The sequence below is a fragment of the Taurulus bubalis genome (genome assembly GCF_910589615.1).
Source record: "Taurulus bubalis genome assembly, chromosome: 1".
NCBI classification, from domain to species: domain Eukaryota; kingdom Metazoa; phylum Chordata; class Actinopteri; order Perciformes; family Cottidae; genus Taurulus; species Taurulus bubalis.
Window position 1 is genome coordinate 29,099,080 of NC_136589.1, and position 15,543 is coordinate 29,114,622.

General features: G+C 41.2%; 1 protein-coding gene across 1 annotated transcript; it reads right to left on the bottom strand.

Annotated features, from left to right (window-relative positions):
• Positions 1-2,509: 2,509 nt before the first annotated feature.
• LOC306735715 (carboxyl-terminal PDZ ligand of neuronal nitric oxide synthase protein-like) lies at positions 2,510-15,533 on the bottom strand (the record flags this gene model as incomplete). Its single annotated transcript, XM_079217236.1, has 10 exons — positions 2,510-3,021; positions 3,435-3,603; positions 4,500-4,637; positions 8,737-8,864; positions 9,351-9,480; positions 11,815-11,923; positions 12,016-12,074; positions 12,165-12,257; positions 14,528-14,599; positions 15,429-15,533. 10 exons carry the CDS (start codon positions 15,531-15,533, stop codon positions 2,510-2,512), a joined length of 1,515 nt encoding a protein of 504 aa, XP_079073362.1.
• Between the last annotated feature and the right edge of the window lie 10 nt (positions 15,534-15,543).

Sequence of the window (15,543 nt, forward strand, 5' to 3'; positions counted from 1 at the left end):
ATAAGGATGTACTGGGAAAGCAGGTTGACAAGCATAAGAGTCTACAGGGAGTAGCTCTGTGAAGCTAACCGCTATATTATCGACATGTTAACATACTCACAGTGACAATGCTACAGGTATAGTGTACTCTGATGGTCACCTTCTTAGCTTTGTGTTTGCATGCTAACATTTGCTAATCTAGCACTAAGCAAAGTACAGCTGAGGCTGATAGGATGCCATTAGTTTTGCAGGTATTAGTTAGTTTTAAGGAAACATGAAATGTACAATAGTTGCTGTCTTGCTGAGACATTCACTCAAAATCACATGTCACCTCATGGTGGCGCTAGAGGAAAAAATGGGATCACCAAAGACATAAGAATGCATCGGGATCCATGAATGTCTGTACAAATGTTGTGCCAACTCATTCTTTGATATTAAGCTATTAATATATTAAACCATTTCATGACAATCCATTGCACGGTTGTTCAGATGTTTCAGTCTGGACTAAAGTGGTGGACCAACCGACTCACCTATCCATCTCTCCAGCACAGTGCTGGTCTGCTAAAAAGACCAAATCAAGGGATAGACTCTGCACTACAAATGTTATGTGAGACAATGTTTATTTTACCTGCAAAATACAAGAGGGTGTGAGCAGAATGACCTTATATACATGTTTTATTATTATAATCAAGTGAGCAAAAGTAGAGGCCGCGTCCTGGAGGCCGCCCACTATCTGTGTCAGCAGCCCTGCAGGGTGTTGTGGCTGGATGTGGGTGGGTAATGGCTGCTATTCTTTTATTTTCCAGTTTATCTGCAGCGTTACATCAAGCTGCCGCGGTCTGCACACACAGTAAGCCTAATGAGAGATGTTCCTATTTACCAACCACTGTTGTATCTCTGACAATAATAGAGAGAGAGAGCCCTCATTCCCACAAAAGACTATCTGCATGCCCGCATCTCATTTTCTAAGTAGTCAATATTAATGAGAAAAAAATGATAAGCAGCCCAGGAACTGTTGCTGCTTATCATTCGACATATGTCTGATTACATCACCCAAAGATGTATTTCAGCAATTAGTAACTCACACCAAATGCACTGAACACCCCGTGACAGCAGACAGCATTTGATAATAGGCATGCAAATCCACAAGGAGAAACATTGATTTAAGTGCACTTTAATTCTTAGTACACTTCATGTGAACAGACACAACTTGGCGAGAAATGACAGAGGAATGTGGATACAGCAGACAGATTGTGAGCGCAGGAGAGCGGGGAAGAGGTGACAAGCTTAAGGGAAAAGAGGGGAGGAGAGGTGAGTGAGGGAGAGAGAGAAAGAGGGAGAGAGGACGGCCAGGAAGAGATTAATCGATTTTGGAGAGAGCTCAAAGACACGTCCCCAATTCAGTGATTCAGAGATCTGGCTCACAGTCAGCGAGGTGGAGCTGCTGCGACAGCTGGCCAGGAGAATGTGAAGGAGTCCAGGAGTCTCATACGTCTCCATCTTTCTCTGAAATGGTACTTCAGGACTTTTCAAGCAATTCCTGTGAAGGGTGGAGCAACAGTGACCAAGCAGTTTATGGTTGCCGCAGTACAGCATTAACAAATAATACTTACAGTAAGTGGTACCTGCACACAGTGAGATGTTTGCCTCTGAGACTCAGCATCATCTAATCAGAAAGCGGTCTTTTAATAATATGAAACACTATTGAGAATAGTATGAATTAAATCATGGCATGCATTTTATACAATGCATATAAGTTAAACAAACGATATACAATGTATTGAAAAGAGAAAAAAAAGACTATGAGAGATACATATTCATTTTTAAACCCACGTGTAATTACAGATAACATGTCATTGCAAGCAGAGTACGGTTTTCATTTTCACACAAAAAATGTGTAAGCATAACCAGACAGACTTGGCAAAGGGGTCTTTTTTTCACAGATCTTCGTTTGAAAACAGCAAAAACGACCACATTCAAACCGGATTTGTCATAACTCCATGAACACAGACACAACCACAGTGTAACAAGCCCGGCAAGTCAGGAAACCAAACGGATGTAAAGTACAACAATCATCAAACTGACACGCACACAGTATGTAACACACATACTAACAGACAGCAGAGGTTTTCAGAGAGACAGAGCCTGAAACACTACAGTGTTTATACTTTCTGACAGGTTTGAATAAGGCTGCACTGGGCCAAATCCCTATCTAGAAGCACACCTGATTGTTTACATTTTTTTGGGGGGGGTGTTAGAGCCGCATTAGAGTCTTACAGACTTAAACATTATAGGATAAAATGTATCAATTCAGTTATACTTTCTGCATCTCTGTTTCTATTATCAAATCTCCCTCAACTTATATAAGTGGGACATTTTCTCAGTGCACAGGAAATCCAAACAGGAGGTGAGTGGGTCAGTCGACGATGCAGTTTACTGATGTCACAATCATGAAGTCCTTCAGATTCAGAATGTCAGCTGTTTGCCATTGGGCTGGTGCATAGGGCAATGTGCAGCTTCAAGAGCACCACTACACAGCCATCTCATCCCCTAAGCAGTCCGGCAGACACTCTGTGTTCAGCACGTTTAAAAGTCGAGCTGCACCGTCAGACCCCACTCCCTCCCCCTGACCCCAGCTGTCCCGGTCATCACTCTCATCTGTGTTAGATTCGTACTCCGATCCGATACCTGACTCCCTAAACCGTAGCAGCTCCAGGGCTCCCAAGACCTGCTCCCCAAGCAGCGAGCTTTCATCCGGGGCTCCGTCGCTGGGAGTCTCCCCTGTGTCTAGGCCCTGCTCCTGGATGTCCAGCCCGCGAGAGGAGAAGCGGAAGCACTCGAGCCGAACTCCACTGCTGCTGAACCCCAGAGGGCTGGTGTCGGTGCCCAAGATGCCTGGAGAGTAGGGCCCGAGGAGGGCAGAGACCCAGGGACTGTCACTAATCTGGACCTGGGCTTGAGCTGCAAAAGGGGCCGTAGATGAAGAAGAGCTGGGGGGCTTGGGGCGGAAAGTGATCTCCAGAAGACTGTCCTGGGAGCCCACTGAGGACAGAGAGAAAATACCAATGTCTAAGATGAAACAAAACACAGGGAGTTATCACATGTAAACAGAGATACAAGACATGAGAAGAGAGACGAAAAGACGATGAGATTATATGTGAGAGTGATGTCGTTTGTGCTGACAGGATTTGATAAATCATAACTACACGGTAGCAGAGAGCATTACTGAATCCTCTGAGAGGGCTGCTAGGGGAAAATTAATTACGTGCCCGAAGTGGATGAGAAAAGAAGCCTTAATGACAGGAAGGAGGCTGGAAGTGATGAAGGGCAAAGAAAAACACGATATATGACAGAAATTTGTAGATCAGAAAACTTGGAAATAGATGATGATTTGTGGCAACCGAAGAAAATAAAATATATACTGTAAATTAGAAAGAAAGCAGATTTCCACTCACTAGATGTTAATTGGCCAGCAGCTTTAAGCTCCAGTTCCTGGATCTGTTTGACCAGCAGGGAAATGTGCTGCAGCAGGTCGGTGTTCTGCTGCAGCAGCCGCTGCACTCTGGCCTGGGTTTCAGTCCGCGCACACACCTCCACAGACAGCTGCTCCTGGAGGACATGGACCTGCACAGGCCAACACACACACCAGCATGAGGCAACCTGCTCATTAAATTCCTCGACGGCTCCTAAATTTGGAGTTTGCAAGGTCAAAAGTTTCACTCCTTAGACAGAAATGATTTAAAGAAAAAGGCTTTTTATTTCTCCAGAGGCCATATTAAAGGAGACATGCTGCAGCTATCAATTAGCATTACAAGTCAACATCTGTAAATGGGATTGTCCAATGTAAGCTGCAAACTCTAAAACTCAAAGATGCTTTGCTTCAATTCTTCAAAGGCCATGACACCACGACTATTTCATTTGATGTGTTCATAGGAATGAAAGAGGTGAGAATGTAATCATCATGTAAACATCCCAATAAACACACCACTGATTAGAAATGGAAACAGTGCATCACTCTATTATGCGCTGTAACGTTTTGTGTCGAGCTTCACAGCGTTTTCCAAGAATCCTAATTAGGGGATTTTGATATGCATCTTAATTAATACCACTGAAGTCCTAAAGTCATGTCAGCAACTACCGGATGGATTGCCATGAAAGTTTGAGATGTTTGATTCCCAGAGATTAAATACCTTTAACTTTGATGATCCCCTGATTATGCAGGTTAACGTTTGTGGGTTTTAGTGTAATGTTTCAACAAACTTACACACATTTATGTCTTCCACAGGAGGAACAATAATGTTTTTGGTGATTGCACTTGAATACATTTAGTAACCAGTAAACTGTACACACAAATGAGGCCATTAGGCATTTCATCAGGATGTATATATATATATATATATATATATATATATATATATATATATATATATATATATATATATATATATATATATATATATACCAATACTGTATGTCATCACAGGTGTGGTTCCACAGGACACAATAACTGCCATCAGTACCTGCTCTAAAGCTGCCAGTGCCTGTTGTTCCTGCTGCTGCAGTTGTTTCTGGAGGAGCAGGAGCTCTTCTGCCGACTGACCCGACACAGAGGTCCCGAGGATGGGGGAGCCCAGCAGGAGAGACGGGTCGCCAGACACCTAACACGGATGGCAGTCAATGTGGATCTACTTCTAATGGTATCAAGAATTTAACTGAGGTTTTCTTTTCTGTTTCACTGGAGTGATCAAACACCCACAAGACTACAACTCATCCTGAGAAATACAAAAGAAGCCATCGCAATCCAGAAATGGATTGCTATGTCATTTTTTAACCTTGCTGGGGCAATAGTATAAGTATTTTGCATATTGCAACTTTAAATAAAGTAAACACAAAACACTATCACAGTAAGAGTACATATGGCAGTGTTTGGGTTGTATGGAAAGAAAAGAACAGTTAAGTGTAGGGTAAGATAGCCAACAATCCGAAGTAATGTAGCAACAGTGGAAAGTAAAACATCATGAAAAGCTTGTGTGGATAGTAACACATCTAAAGAAGCGCCTTAAAAGCTGACAGTCTCTCTCTCTCTCTGTGCCGGTCTGAGCTCCTTGTGGAAAGAGGCAGTGAAGATGTGCTGCACCGACAGCAGCAAGACTGTCTCCTTTCATTCTGATGGAAGAATCCACAAATTAGATATCACCAGGACTGCTTGATGTTCACGGCCTTCCAGAAGACATTCTGTGATGAATCCTTAAAATCTACCTAGTCCCTCCATGCAGTGCTACCTGCATGGAGGGACTAGGTAGATTTAGGTAGATCACACAGCACAAAAATTGGGTTCCTTTGTTCTCTATGTAGTTAAAGGAGAAAGCTGCAGAGAGATCAATGCTATATCCAGCATATCAAGTGGTATAAATACAGACTAAATGAAGGATTAGTTGTATTTCACACCAAAGGAAGACCAATATAGACACTGTGGTTTCTCGATTAGGGCTGCTGTAATAGAATGTTGTATTGCTATCTGCTTTTGTCATAGATTTCAACTTGAACTGTCAGGTGTGTGTAGGAATAAGAGTTTGGTCTTTGGCTTTGAGGGGCTGACACCCAGGGGTGGAAGTAAAGAATGAAATGTACTTTTGGTACTGGAACACACTTTTTTTTGTGTATTCCAAAAAACGTTAGTAGGTCTAATTTGACCAACTAACTGCAACTGCAGCAGATTAATTAAACATATTGTCTTTGAATGAGGAAACATAAAGTCATGATGTAACCGAAGAAGAAGAAGAAGAAGAAGAAGAAGAAGAAGAAGAAGAAGAAGAAGAAGAAGAAGAAGAAGAAGAAGAAGAAGAAGAAGAAGAAGAAGAAGAAGAAGAAGAAGAAGAAGAAGAAGAAGAAGAAGAAGAAGAAGAAGAAGAAGAAGAAGAAGAAGAAGAAGAAGAAGAAGAAGAAGAAGAAGAAGAAGAAGAAGCAGCAGCAGCAGCAGCAGCAGCAGCAGCCACAGGAGGGCAGACTTCACCGGCTGAGTGACGAGGTGTGTTGAGGAGGCACCTGGGCCGGGACTAACAGTTTATTACCAGTACAGAAATGCAATATAATAAACAGTTGCGTGATTGAGCACCATTAATGTACCTACATTTAGGGAACAAGAAAAGATTGGATGTAGCCTAATGGGACACGGAGACCGAGTGGACCGGATATGTTATGGATCGAGAAAGAAGGAGCAGAGGAGTTGAACCGAGGCAGATTGAGAAGGACTTCTCTCTTTCAGACAGGTGAGTACAACGAGCTCGCTGTAATATTGGTTACCATAGATATTAAACATGGCTGAAGCCAGCGGGTACTAGGCAACAAAGATGTGTGTGCCCATGTGCAAATGTGGGCATGTGTGTAACATGTTCAGCTCCGTGATGTTTCACTCTGATGTTGTCTGCAAGAATTGTCAGATTGTTTAATTTATGTGGCTCAGGCTATTATTTCTTTTGGCTCCCCCGCTGTAGTATCCATAATTATTTATTGTGGTTCATACTTGTTCATTGTCGTATTGCGGTTACAACCTCCTTCCTCGGTGTTGCCTTAACACTAATGAGCTTACATTTCACCTGCCTACATATAATATAAGTTATATGAGCTTATTTATAACACTTATATATAATATATAATCACCTGTATGCACAGGCTCCCATGTGTCTGTGGACAAAAGCAATTCAGGGCTCTGTGGTGCGATGTAAGATGAAATGTTAATGCCCCTATTATGTTGCATAATTGCCTTCTTCAATATTATATATCCTATATTTTATTTCCCCTCATAACTTTTAAAGGTGTAACATTATAGCAGTAACGTTTACTCATAATAGCATACATTTAAACTGACCTATTGTTTTACTTACATTTTTTACACAACTAACTTTACTTTGACTTGAGTAAAATGTCTTTAAAGGGATATTTCACTTGATTAAAGTATTCCAGTACATTATACATGGACATTTACTGTTGTTTCAGACCTTTAAATAATTTCTGCTGCCATTGAAGGTGCAGTAAGAAGGACAGTGGAAAAATGTGACGTGACACACATTTTATTGATCTACAATATTAACTCACTATTTATTTACTCATTTTACCTCTGTTTTGGTCTCGATACCCCCGGTGAAAACATCTTGCTCTTTAGATGCTAAATGCTCCACTTTCTTCACCCGCAAGCCTCTAACAGTGTCTGATGCTAGGTGTGTAGAGTAATTGTAAAATAATTATAAGGGACTCCTCTCATGTGCATGTTGCCATTTGATCCATTGTTAATATAACGCTATTGATTACAGAAGCTTTAAGTTGAGTTCTAATTGTTGAGAGTAACATTTTAAGAGATGGGCACTGATTGAGGATCTACAACACAAGCATGACAAGTCAGTTATTTTGCTCTCATCATGTCAAATTAATCTCTGGTCCAGAGTAGCATAATTTAATCTAATTGTGAAGATGGTGTGTTCATGGGGATTTAATCTATAAATAGATCTACAGATTGACTGGATGGGCTGCTGCTTGGACAGGTATTATGACTCACAATTATGTTAGAGTGCTGCTATGAGAAGAGCAGCCCTGAATGACACGACTTATCTCTGTTATATATCGGAGATGGGAGATCAATATGGTGGACTCAGTTGTCATAAATCTTTGACTGTGAAGGACACTTGACCTTCAGATTACACACAGGAGAGGGATGAAATGCATAGGAGAACTTGACATATGAAATACTGCTGTTTGACTGTGGCAGAATTCTATAATAGTCTTGTTATTTATATAATGAAATAATAAAGGCATGCATTCTTGTTTTCAGGTAACCATTTAATTAAACAAAATATCCATCAATTTAAACCTCCAACACAAAACTATAAAGCGCCACAGAGACTCGGTTTGAAAATGGCACAGTCTGACAGTTATCAGAGAGCAGATAGCTGCTTGTTCAATATCTCAGGGTTAGCAGAGCGATGCTAGAAAGCCTTGCTATCTTTTAATTAATAAACCATATGATCACATCAATATTTTCTTCACAAACAAGCCTTAAAGACACCATTGAATTATTTATTACTGGGACATTTCTGACTTTATAGATCAAAAATGTTCCAGAATATTGGATGATATGCGCTGCCAAAATACAACCTGCTAATACTCAGATGTTTCCTCAGAAGGAATGAATATATGTAAATGCAGCAGGGACCACGAGACGGATCTCTTAACTTGTTTGTGTCATGTCTGGGGTGGAAGAGGGAGCATCAATGAGGCAGCTCAGGAGCAGGACTTTTAATTAGACAATTAGTCAATGAATTATTATGTCGACAGACATGTAATTGATTAATCATTTAAAAAGGGAGACTCCAGTTATTTAGTATTTTACATATTGGACAGTGGTGGCTGGTTTGTTTAGAAATATATAGTATAGTATTTGTTATGATAATATATGGAAGACTGGTTTGTGGACTGTTGGTCGCACAAAACAACTGATTTTGTAAAGTTATATTTTGGGACATTATGAAGGGCATCTTTTAACTATCTCCACTCTCTAGACTTAACGATTGGTTGAATAATTTAGAATATAAATGGGCGCTTATTAATGATAATTGGTAATACGAATGTGTTTGTTGCAGACATGTAGCTGCTGTGTCACACAGGGTGGAGACATAAGTATCCATCAATTAGACATTGCAGGGTGGTTTTCATCTCTTTAAAAAAGAAACACTGGAATGATTTGAAAGGACTTCTGTGCTCTACCTTCTCATTGTTACCGAGGGCCTCGTCTTTTTTGCTCTTCTCCAGGTCGGATGAGGAGACACACTCAATGCTCTCCTCTGTAGTGGCTTCAAGGTCGGTCTCTTCTGACAATGCAAACCTCTTCTTTGCTGCAGAGAGACCAGATACATATAAAGGAGAACTTGCATGCAGCTCTTTCTTTGACTGGCTTTGTAGTTTGCAACATATCTAGAGGCAGTGACAATCACAGCAGCAGGCAAAGAGCTGGCAGAAGCCCACACACGAGTAAGGTCTTTAATCAATGGATCGCCCCGACCCACCAAAACACAGCTGCAGCTGCTGAAAAAAAAAGAAGAAGATCGGCAGTGGGGCATAATGACATCTTTTTTCGTGTGCTCAGTTGCCACTCCATGTTTCTGTAGGCGCTCAGGGTTTTGTTTGTGATGGAGAGAAAGCAAGAGAGAGAGACGAAGAGAAGGCCTTGGAAGTTTGTGTGTTGCTGTGTGAGGAGATGAAATAAGATTGTGTTTGAAGGAGATTTGTGGATGAAATATGTGTGTGTGTGTGTGTGTGTGTGTGTGTGTGTGTGTGTGTGTGTGTGTGTGTGTGTGTGTGTGTGTGTGTGTGTGTGTCACCTGGCACTGCCTCCGATTCCTCCACCTTCCCCTCCTCATCCTCCTGGTCATCGCTTTTCTGCTGCAGGGTCAGCTGGTGACACACATCGAACGCCTGCCCCACCGTCCGCACAATCCTCATGGCCTGTGACTGTAAAGCGAGGACACAGAGAAAAAGTGCATTGGGGTGTTGAGAGCAGGGCGGGGGAAGCAGCAGCCGGAGCACAGCAAGGGAGGATGCATAAATGAACGGGCACAGTTGGGGAGAAAATGAGATGCCAGAAGAGCTGCACAGGAAGTGGATAGATGAACTTATGTGTGTGTGTGCTCACGTTCAGAGAAAAAATATGAAAAATAGTAGCATGAAGAAATGGGGACTGTGCAGACTGGCAGGTGAAAAATGAAGACGACGGGAAAAAGAGGAGGGGAGATCGAGACCAAATTTAAATCAGAAGATATTACGAGCAGTTTGTCCTTGTCTATCTGCTTTGTATACATTCTGCTGTCATAGTGATGGATTGGTCTATTTCAGAGGCAAGTAACTTTGAATGCAGAGGGAGTGAAGATTGAGTTTGTTGTTATTGCTGGAGGCTCAGTAGGTGCGTCAGCAGCATCAGGTCATCAATTAGGGACAGTTTAACTTGCAATAACTTAAACAAATTAGTACACTTTTACTTAAAATTACAGAATAACCATATTTCCCATCAACATGTATTGTACTTTCCTCGCTGTAGTTGTGTGTATGTTTATCAGGTATGGCTTGTTTAACTTGTGTTGAAGAGTTGAATGGATTGGTCAATTAACAGAAAATAAATCAACTACTTTAATGATTGAATTATGTCCAACATTAGTTACAGCTTCTTCATGTCTTTGGGGTAGCTGGTCAGACAGAACAAGTGACTTGAAGACGTCACCTTGGCGTTTAGGGCATTGTGACTATTAATCAATAATGAAAATAATCATTAGTTGCAGTCCTAATGTGTTTAAATTGTCTTTATTGTATTTGTAATGGCTTTTAAAGGTTCTGTATATATCAGGTCATCAATATTATTAGTAGTATTATAGATTGAATATATCTTTTTTGTACTGGCTTAAATGAGGCACACAGGCAAGTAAATTCAATGTGACCTTTGAGACAGCAGCACTCTCAAGCTGTAATATGCAGTCTATGTCCTCGCCCAATCTCACTAAAGATGAGTTTTTGTGTTTTCTATATTGAATAGTGGCAGAAGTGAGAGCTGCAATGAATGTATTGTCAGCCGCCTCTGGAGGATGATCCTGCCTCGAGGCATTCAGTCAATATGTCAAGGTAAGTCAAGCCTGAAAGCAATTCAATCCAGTGAAATAGCAACAAATAAGAAAAACAACACAGGAATAAAGGGATGAAAATGATTTCTGAAATTACATTTTGCTCCATTGATTTAATTTAGTTTGAAAATTGTCAGGTTAAACTAGCAGCCCTCCCGAGGCCAAACACAAAAGGATCTGTTGGTGCACTGCGCTGACATCTCAGCCCTGTTGGGCCGCAACATGCTGTGATGAAAATAAATAAAATCTCCTCTTATAAGCTGGTCCATCTCCTCCTACTCAGCACACATGCTTGGTCTGCAACACCAAGATAAGGCTCCGCGGCCCCTGGGAGCTAGTCAGGCACCACTTGCCGTGTCCCTGACGTTGTGGTGGATGTTCGTTTAGCGGTGGGGAAAATGTCTTAAACCGTTGAAATAGCCCCTCTTCTTTTCTCTTCCCACCACGATGATTAGTATTCAGCTTCACTAAGTCACTGTCAGACTGGTATCCATGGTGAAGGGATGGGAGTCAACCTCACTGATTCTCTGTCTTTGTCATGGATGAAAAAAAATCCCTGCTTTATATGCAGATATGTGAAGATTCATAAGCATTTTAGCTCAACGCACATAAAGGGTCTGAGTCTCATATTGGCCATATGGGAGGACCAACAGGATACAGAGACAACATGCATTATATCATAATTAGAAGCTGTGTGCAAAGCATGGAGCTGAAAACACAATCATTGGATAGACAGGCAGTGATTACTGGGAGGACAAAGCTCGAGATCTTAAAATACCAACAAAATCCACAAAAATACCAAAACCGCCGTCTCTTGATACTTTGCAACCTCCCCAGCCTGACCTGTTGCTCTCTTAAAGAATAAATGCCAGAACCTTATTTTATTATGTTTGTTTGACAGTCATTCATGACTGAAACATAACTTAAATTGATAAATCTAGGAAGGAATAAATAATAATTCATAATCCTTTACAAACTAAATGCACTTCCATCAACAATTTCGGACAAAGCAATGTTTTTTTCCGCCCGGAGCTGACAAGGGAAGAAGCTGACGAGTGAGCCCTCTCATTCTTTATCATCTCTGTCTGCACATGCACAGTACGGAACGGGTCGCGAGTGATAGAAAGAAAAATATAGAATATCACAAGACTTATCTTTTTAGCATGAGCAGACTTACTTTTCTCTTTGACTTGAACACATTGCAGCGGAAAATGTTGCTCTGTCCTTCCCTCGCTATATAACTGAAGATCTTCAAGTCTTGGGCATCATGTGAGACATAGAAGATCCTGTTGAAAGGAATTCGATACACGATTTTTCATCAAGTTGGTTACTTGCTGCTAGGTTATTTGGTGTATTTTAAAACAAATGTAATACCTACCTGTAGATGGGATCCTGTGTCACTAAAATCGTATTATCATCCCATGACCATCCTTTTCTCTGTTACAACACAAAGAGACATGTGGGTTGACTGTGACATAAGTGACAAAAAGATGTAATTTAAATAAAGTTACATTTTACAGGACTAACCTTCCTCTTTTTGCGCAAAAGCACTTTGACAAAATCAGTAGATACGACAATGTTGACCTTCTTTTTCTTTATATTCTTCAGTTTGAAATCGTACTGTGAAAAAAAAGAAGTAAATTAACATTTAACGTTGGCAAACAAGCTAACTCTAAAGTTCAATCAAACCAAACCGATTATTATGCAAGGTATGACTGGCGTTACATATGAGCCTGATAAGACTGAGCCCTTTACACAAGATGAATTCAATGTTTGAACAGAGGGAATGGATCATGCAGACAGGAAGATATTTTTGACAATTTTCCTCTTAGAGTAAATGTGAGATTGAGTAAAAACTGTCAGTTTCTGTTTCTGGGAGCTGTTTAAGCTTTCAAAGTCAGACTTCCCAGAGGGAGGCAGACATGTGTGGGACACTTTCATCCCTCTCTGTGATTAATGCTCGAGCCTGTACCCTCTGCCGACACTGCAGGCTCAGACTCCAAATATCAGGGCCCAGAGATCTAAGAACAACCAGGACTTATGTGAAATAACGCGCCTTGCTTTGAAAACGCAACATCCAACATCAGATGATTAATTGATCAGATGGAGTTCTGTGAAATATTTTTCGGCAAACGACCCGCTCTGCATGACATATTTGGATATTCTCTGTCATCCTTTCTTGGGTTTGTGTAAAAATAACAACCTGACGCTGTCTTTTATTTTAAGCAGGATTGGACCTGTCCTCACACTCTTATATTGACATTTCAGAATCAAGGAAGATCTCACAGGAAGTCAAGAAAAGGGATGTTTTTTTACCAACATAGCAAGTCGTATCTGGGGATTTAAGCCCTGATGAATCCTGTGCAGTTTATCTATAAGCCTGTGTGACCTGTGTCACATTCTGCAGATAGGCATCTCATTAGTAGAATCAATGTCATACGCTTCCTTGTCATACGCTCTTATTCATTAGTTTTTTGTTGTGTGGGAGGTTTCCTCTGTTGTCGAGGCTCAGGTGAAGGACACAACTCTCACAATGTGTCCTCCAGGCCAAAGCAACCACATGTTAACTGGGACGAGAGGACCATCCATCTCCACACACACTGCTGTCAAACGGAGATGAAGTGGAACACATGAAGTGTTTATGTAGATACATTTTCATGCACATCCGCCCCCAAGCATAACTAACGCTCCACAGGTTGCGTCAACTCACCTCTCGCCTTATCTCAAAGCCACTGTGAGTGCTTTAAGGACGAGTCAGCTTTTGAATATTCAGAGTCCGTCGATCCAGAAGCAGAGACTCTTAATTGCTGTGCCACTACCACACTCACAAAGAGACCCCGACTCTTTTACACACTTGCTTTTAAGCTATCATCTTTAATCTCGCCCACGCCTAATATCCCGCTGTTTACTGTATTTGCATATTCTTTTTTTTTTCTCTTAATGCATTTTATTTTCTTCTATTTTTTTTCTCCTATCTATCATTTTTTACTTTAAAGCTTTGCAGAAAAGCATTTTGTTGATTGATAACATAAGACATTACAATAAAATGAGTTTGTTTAGGGACAGGGAAAAATGTCCACGACACAGTGTCGGCCATCAAGGTTTTCAACAGCGCTTGGATTACCTCGTGCATCATGTGGGTACTTTTTCCCCCCAATTGAGCTGCTGTCAAACGCTCTCTAATAATGCATCATGACAAAAAAATTTAAAATCTGAAAGTGTTGAGATTCCTGAAGCATATGTGAAGCGAGGACATTTAAACAGCATCACTAAATCTTTGCCAATACAATCAAATGGCCATTATACTGCACTGTACACGAGGGATCAGGATTAAGTGTTACTGGATGTAACTGCCGATGTGGCCGACCTCCGACGGACTCAGTGACTTGGTCTTCAGATTAGATCCAACAGCTGACAAGCAGCTAAATCCTCTCCTCCCTGTGCTTCTCTGGAACACTGCAGTGATGTGTAAATGACAAGGCTTCACAGTGTTTCCTGTGGCCTTGTCCGGTCTGAAGAGGGCCTCGAGAGGGGACGCTTTTTCAGATGGTATCATATATAAACCTGCACGCTGTATCTCTCCTCAGCCATACATTTTGAGCGGTCCTATGAATCGTGCCGTGATTTAAACCGCTACTGACAACCCACTGAATCTGCCGAGTGTGTAGTTACGCAGACTAGTGGTTTGTGTGTAAAGAGCATGTTAAGGGGAGTGAGGACTCTCTAAGCACCGTGCACAAGGTGAGCCATAACACACACAGGAGATAGAGAGAGTAAATGTTCATGCACCCGCATCAATCACGGATACTTAATGTGTTAAGACTGCTGTTGTCACAAGAGTCAAGTTCAGCTGCCTAGTTCAGGGAGGTCACATGTTTAGCGTTTCTTACTCTGATTCTCCTCATTGCAGCAACTATCTCCATTCGGCTCCCGGGGCGACCCACCTCCGAACTGCCAATGTACTGCAAAATGTAAGAGAAAGGATTGACAGTTTGAGGGAATGAATGCCACTGATTACTTGGAGAGTGCTGGATGGGCAGCTTTTTGATTGCTATTGTAGTTTTGACAGCTTGTTCAGACATTTGGGGAAATATTCCTCTGTGAGGAAATCAATACATGCTGGAGCTGCAACGATTAGTCGATCAGTAAATCCACAGAAAATGTAGTTATTTGATCAGTTGTCAATTCTGTAAGTATCACATATGTGTTGGTTTCAGCCTCTCAAAATTGAGAATGTGCTGCTTTTCCTTGACTTGCATTATGGTACATTTAATATTTTGGGGATTTAGTATGTTGGTCAGACAAAACAAGACATTTGACACCATCACCTTGGGCTTAATGTAATGGCCATTTTCTAGTTTTCTGATATTTTGTAGACCAAACGATTACTTGATTATTAATTAAGAAAATCTTGCAGCTCTATGACATTACATTTCACTGGGTGCCAGAAGCCAAATCAAATATTAAATGTGTCTAGGATTCATCAAAAGTTTGTAAAAAATTATAAAACGGAAACAAATGATGTCATCAATCATCAAGTTATCAGTTAAAGCAACACTTATCTATGCAGGTGAGGTAAAATGATGAATTCTCAAACATTTCAAAGTCATGCAAAGTGGACAGAATTGTTATAAGGCCAATAAACGCCCTCAACATAAACCCATGAAAGAACATTCATAGTTGTTGTTACAGTAGCAGTGAACAGCCCTCATTGTAACGTGTACACAGACGGTAATAACCCACCACTCCCACACTGCCACCCAGAAAGTATCTGTTGCAGAGGGTCCTTACCTTTGCCTCGAAGCCGACCCCATGCTTAAACACCTCATCGTTGTGCATGGGGATCCTCAAATCCTGCGCGTCATCCACTAAATTGTACTTGGTTACCCCTGGCATCGCTTTAATA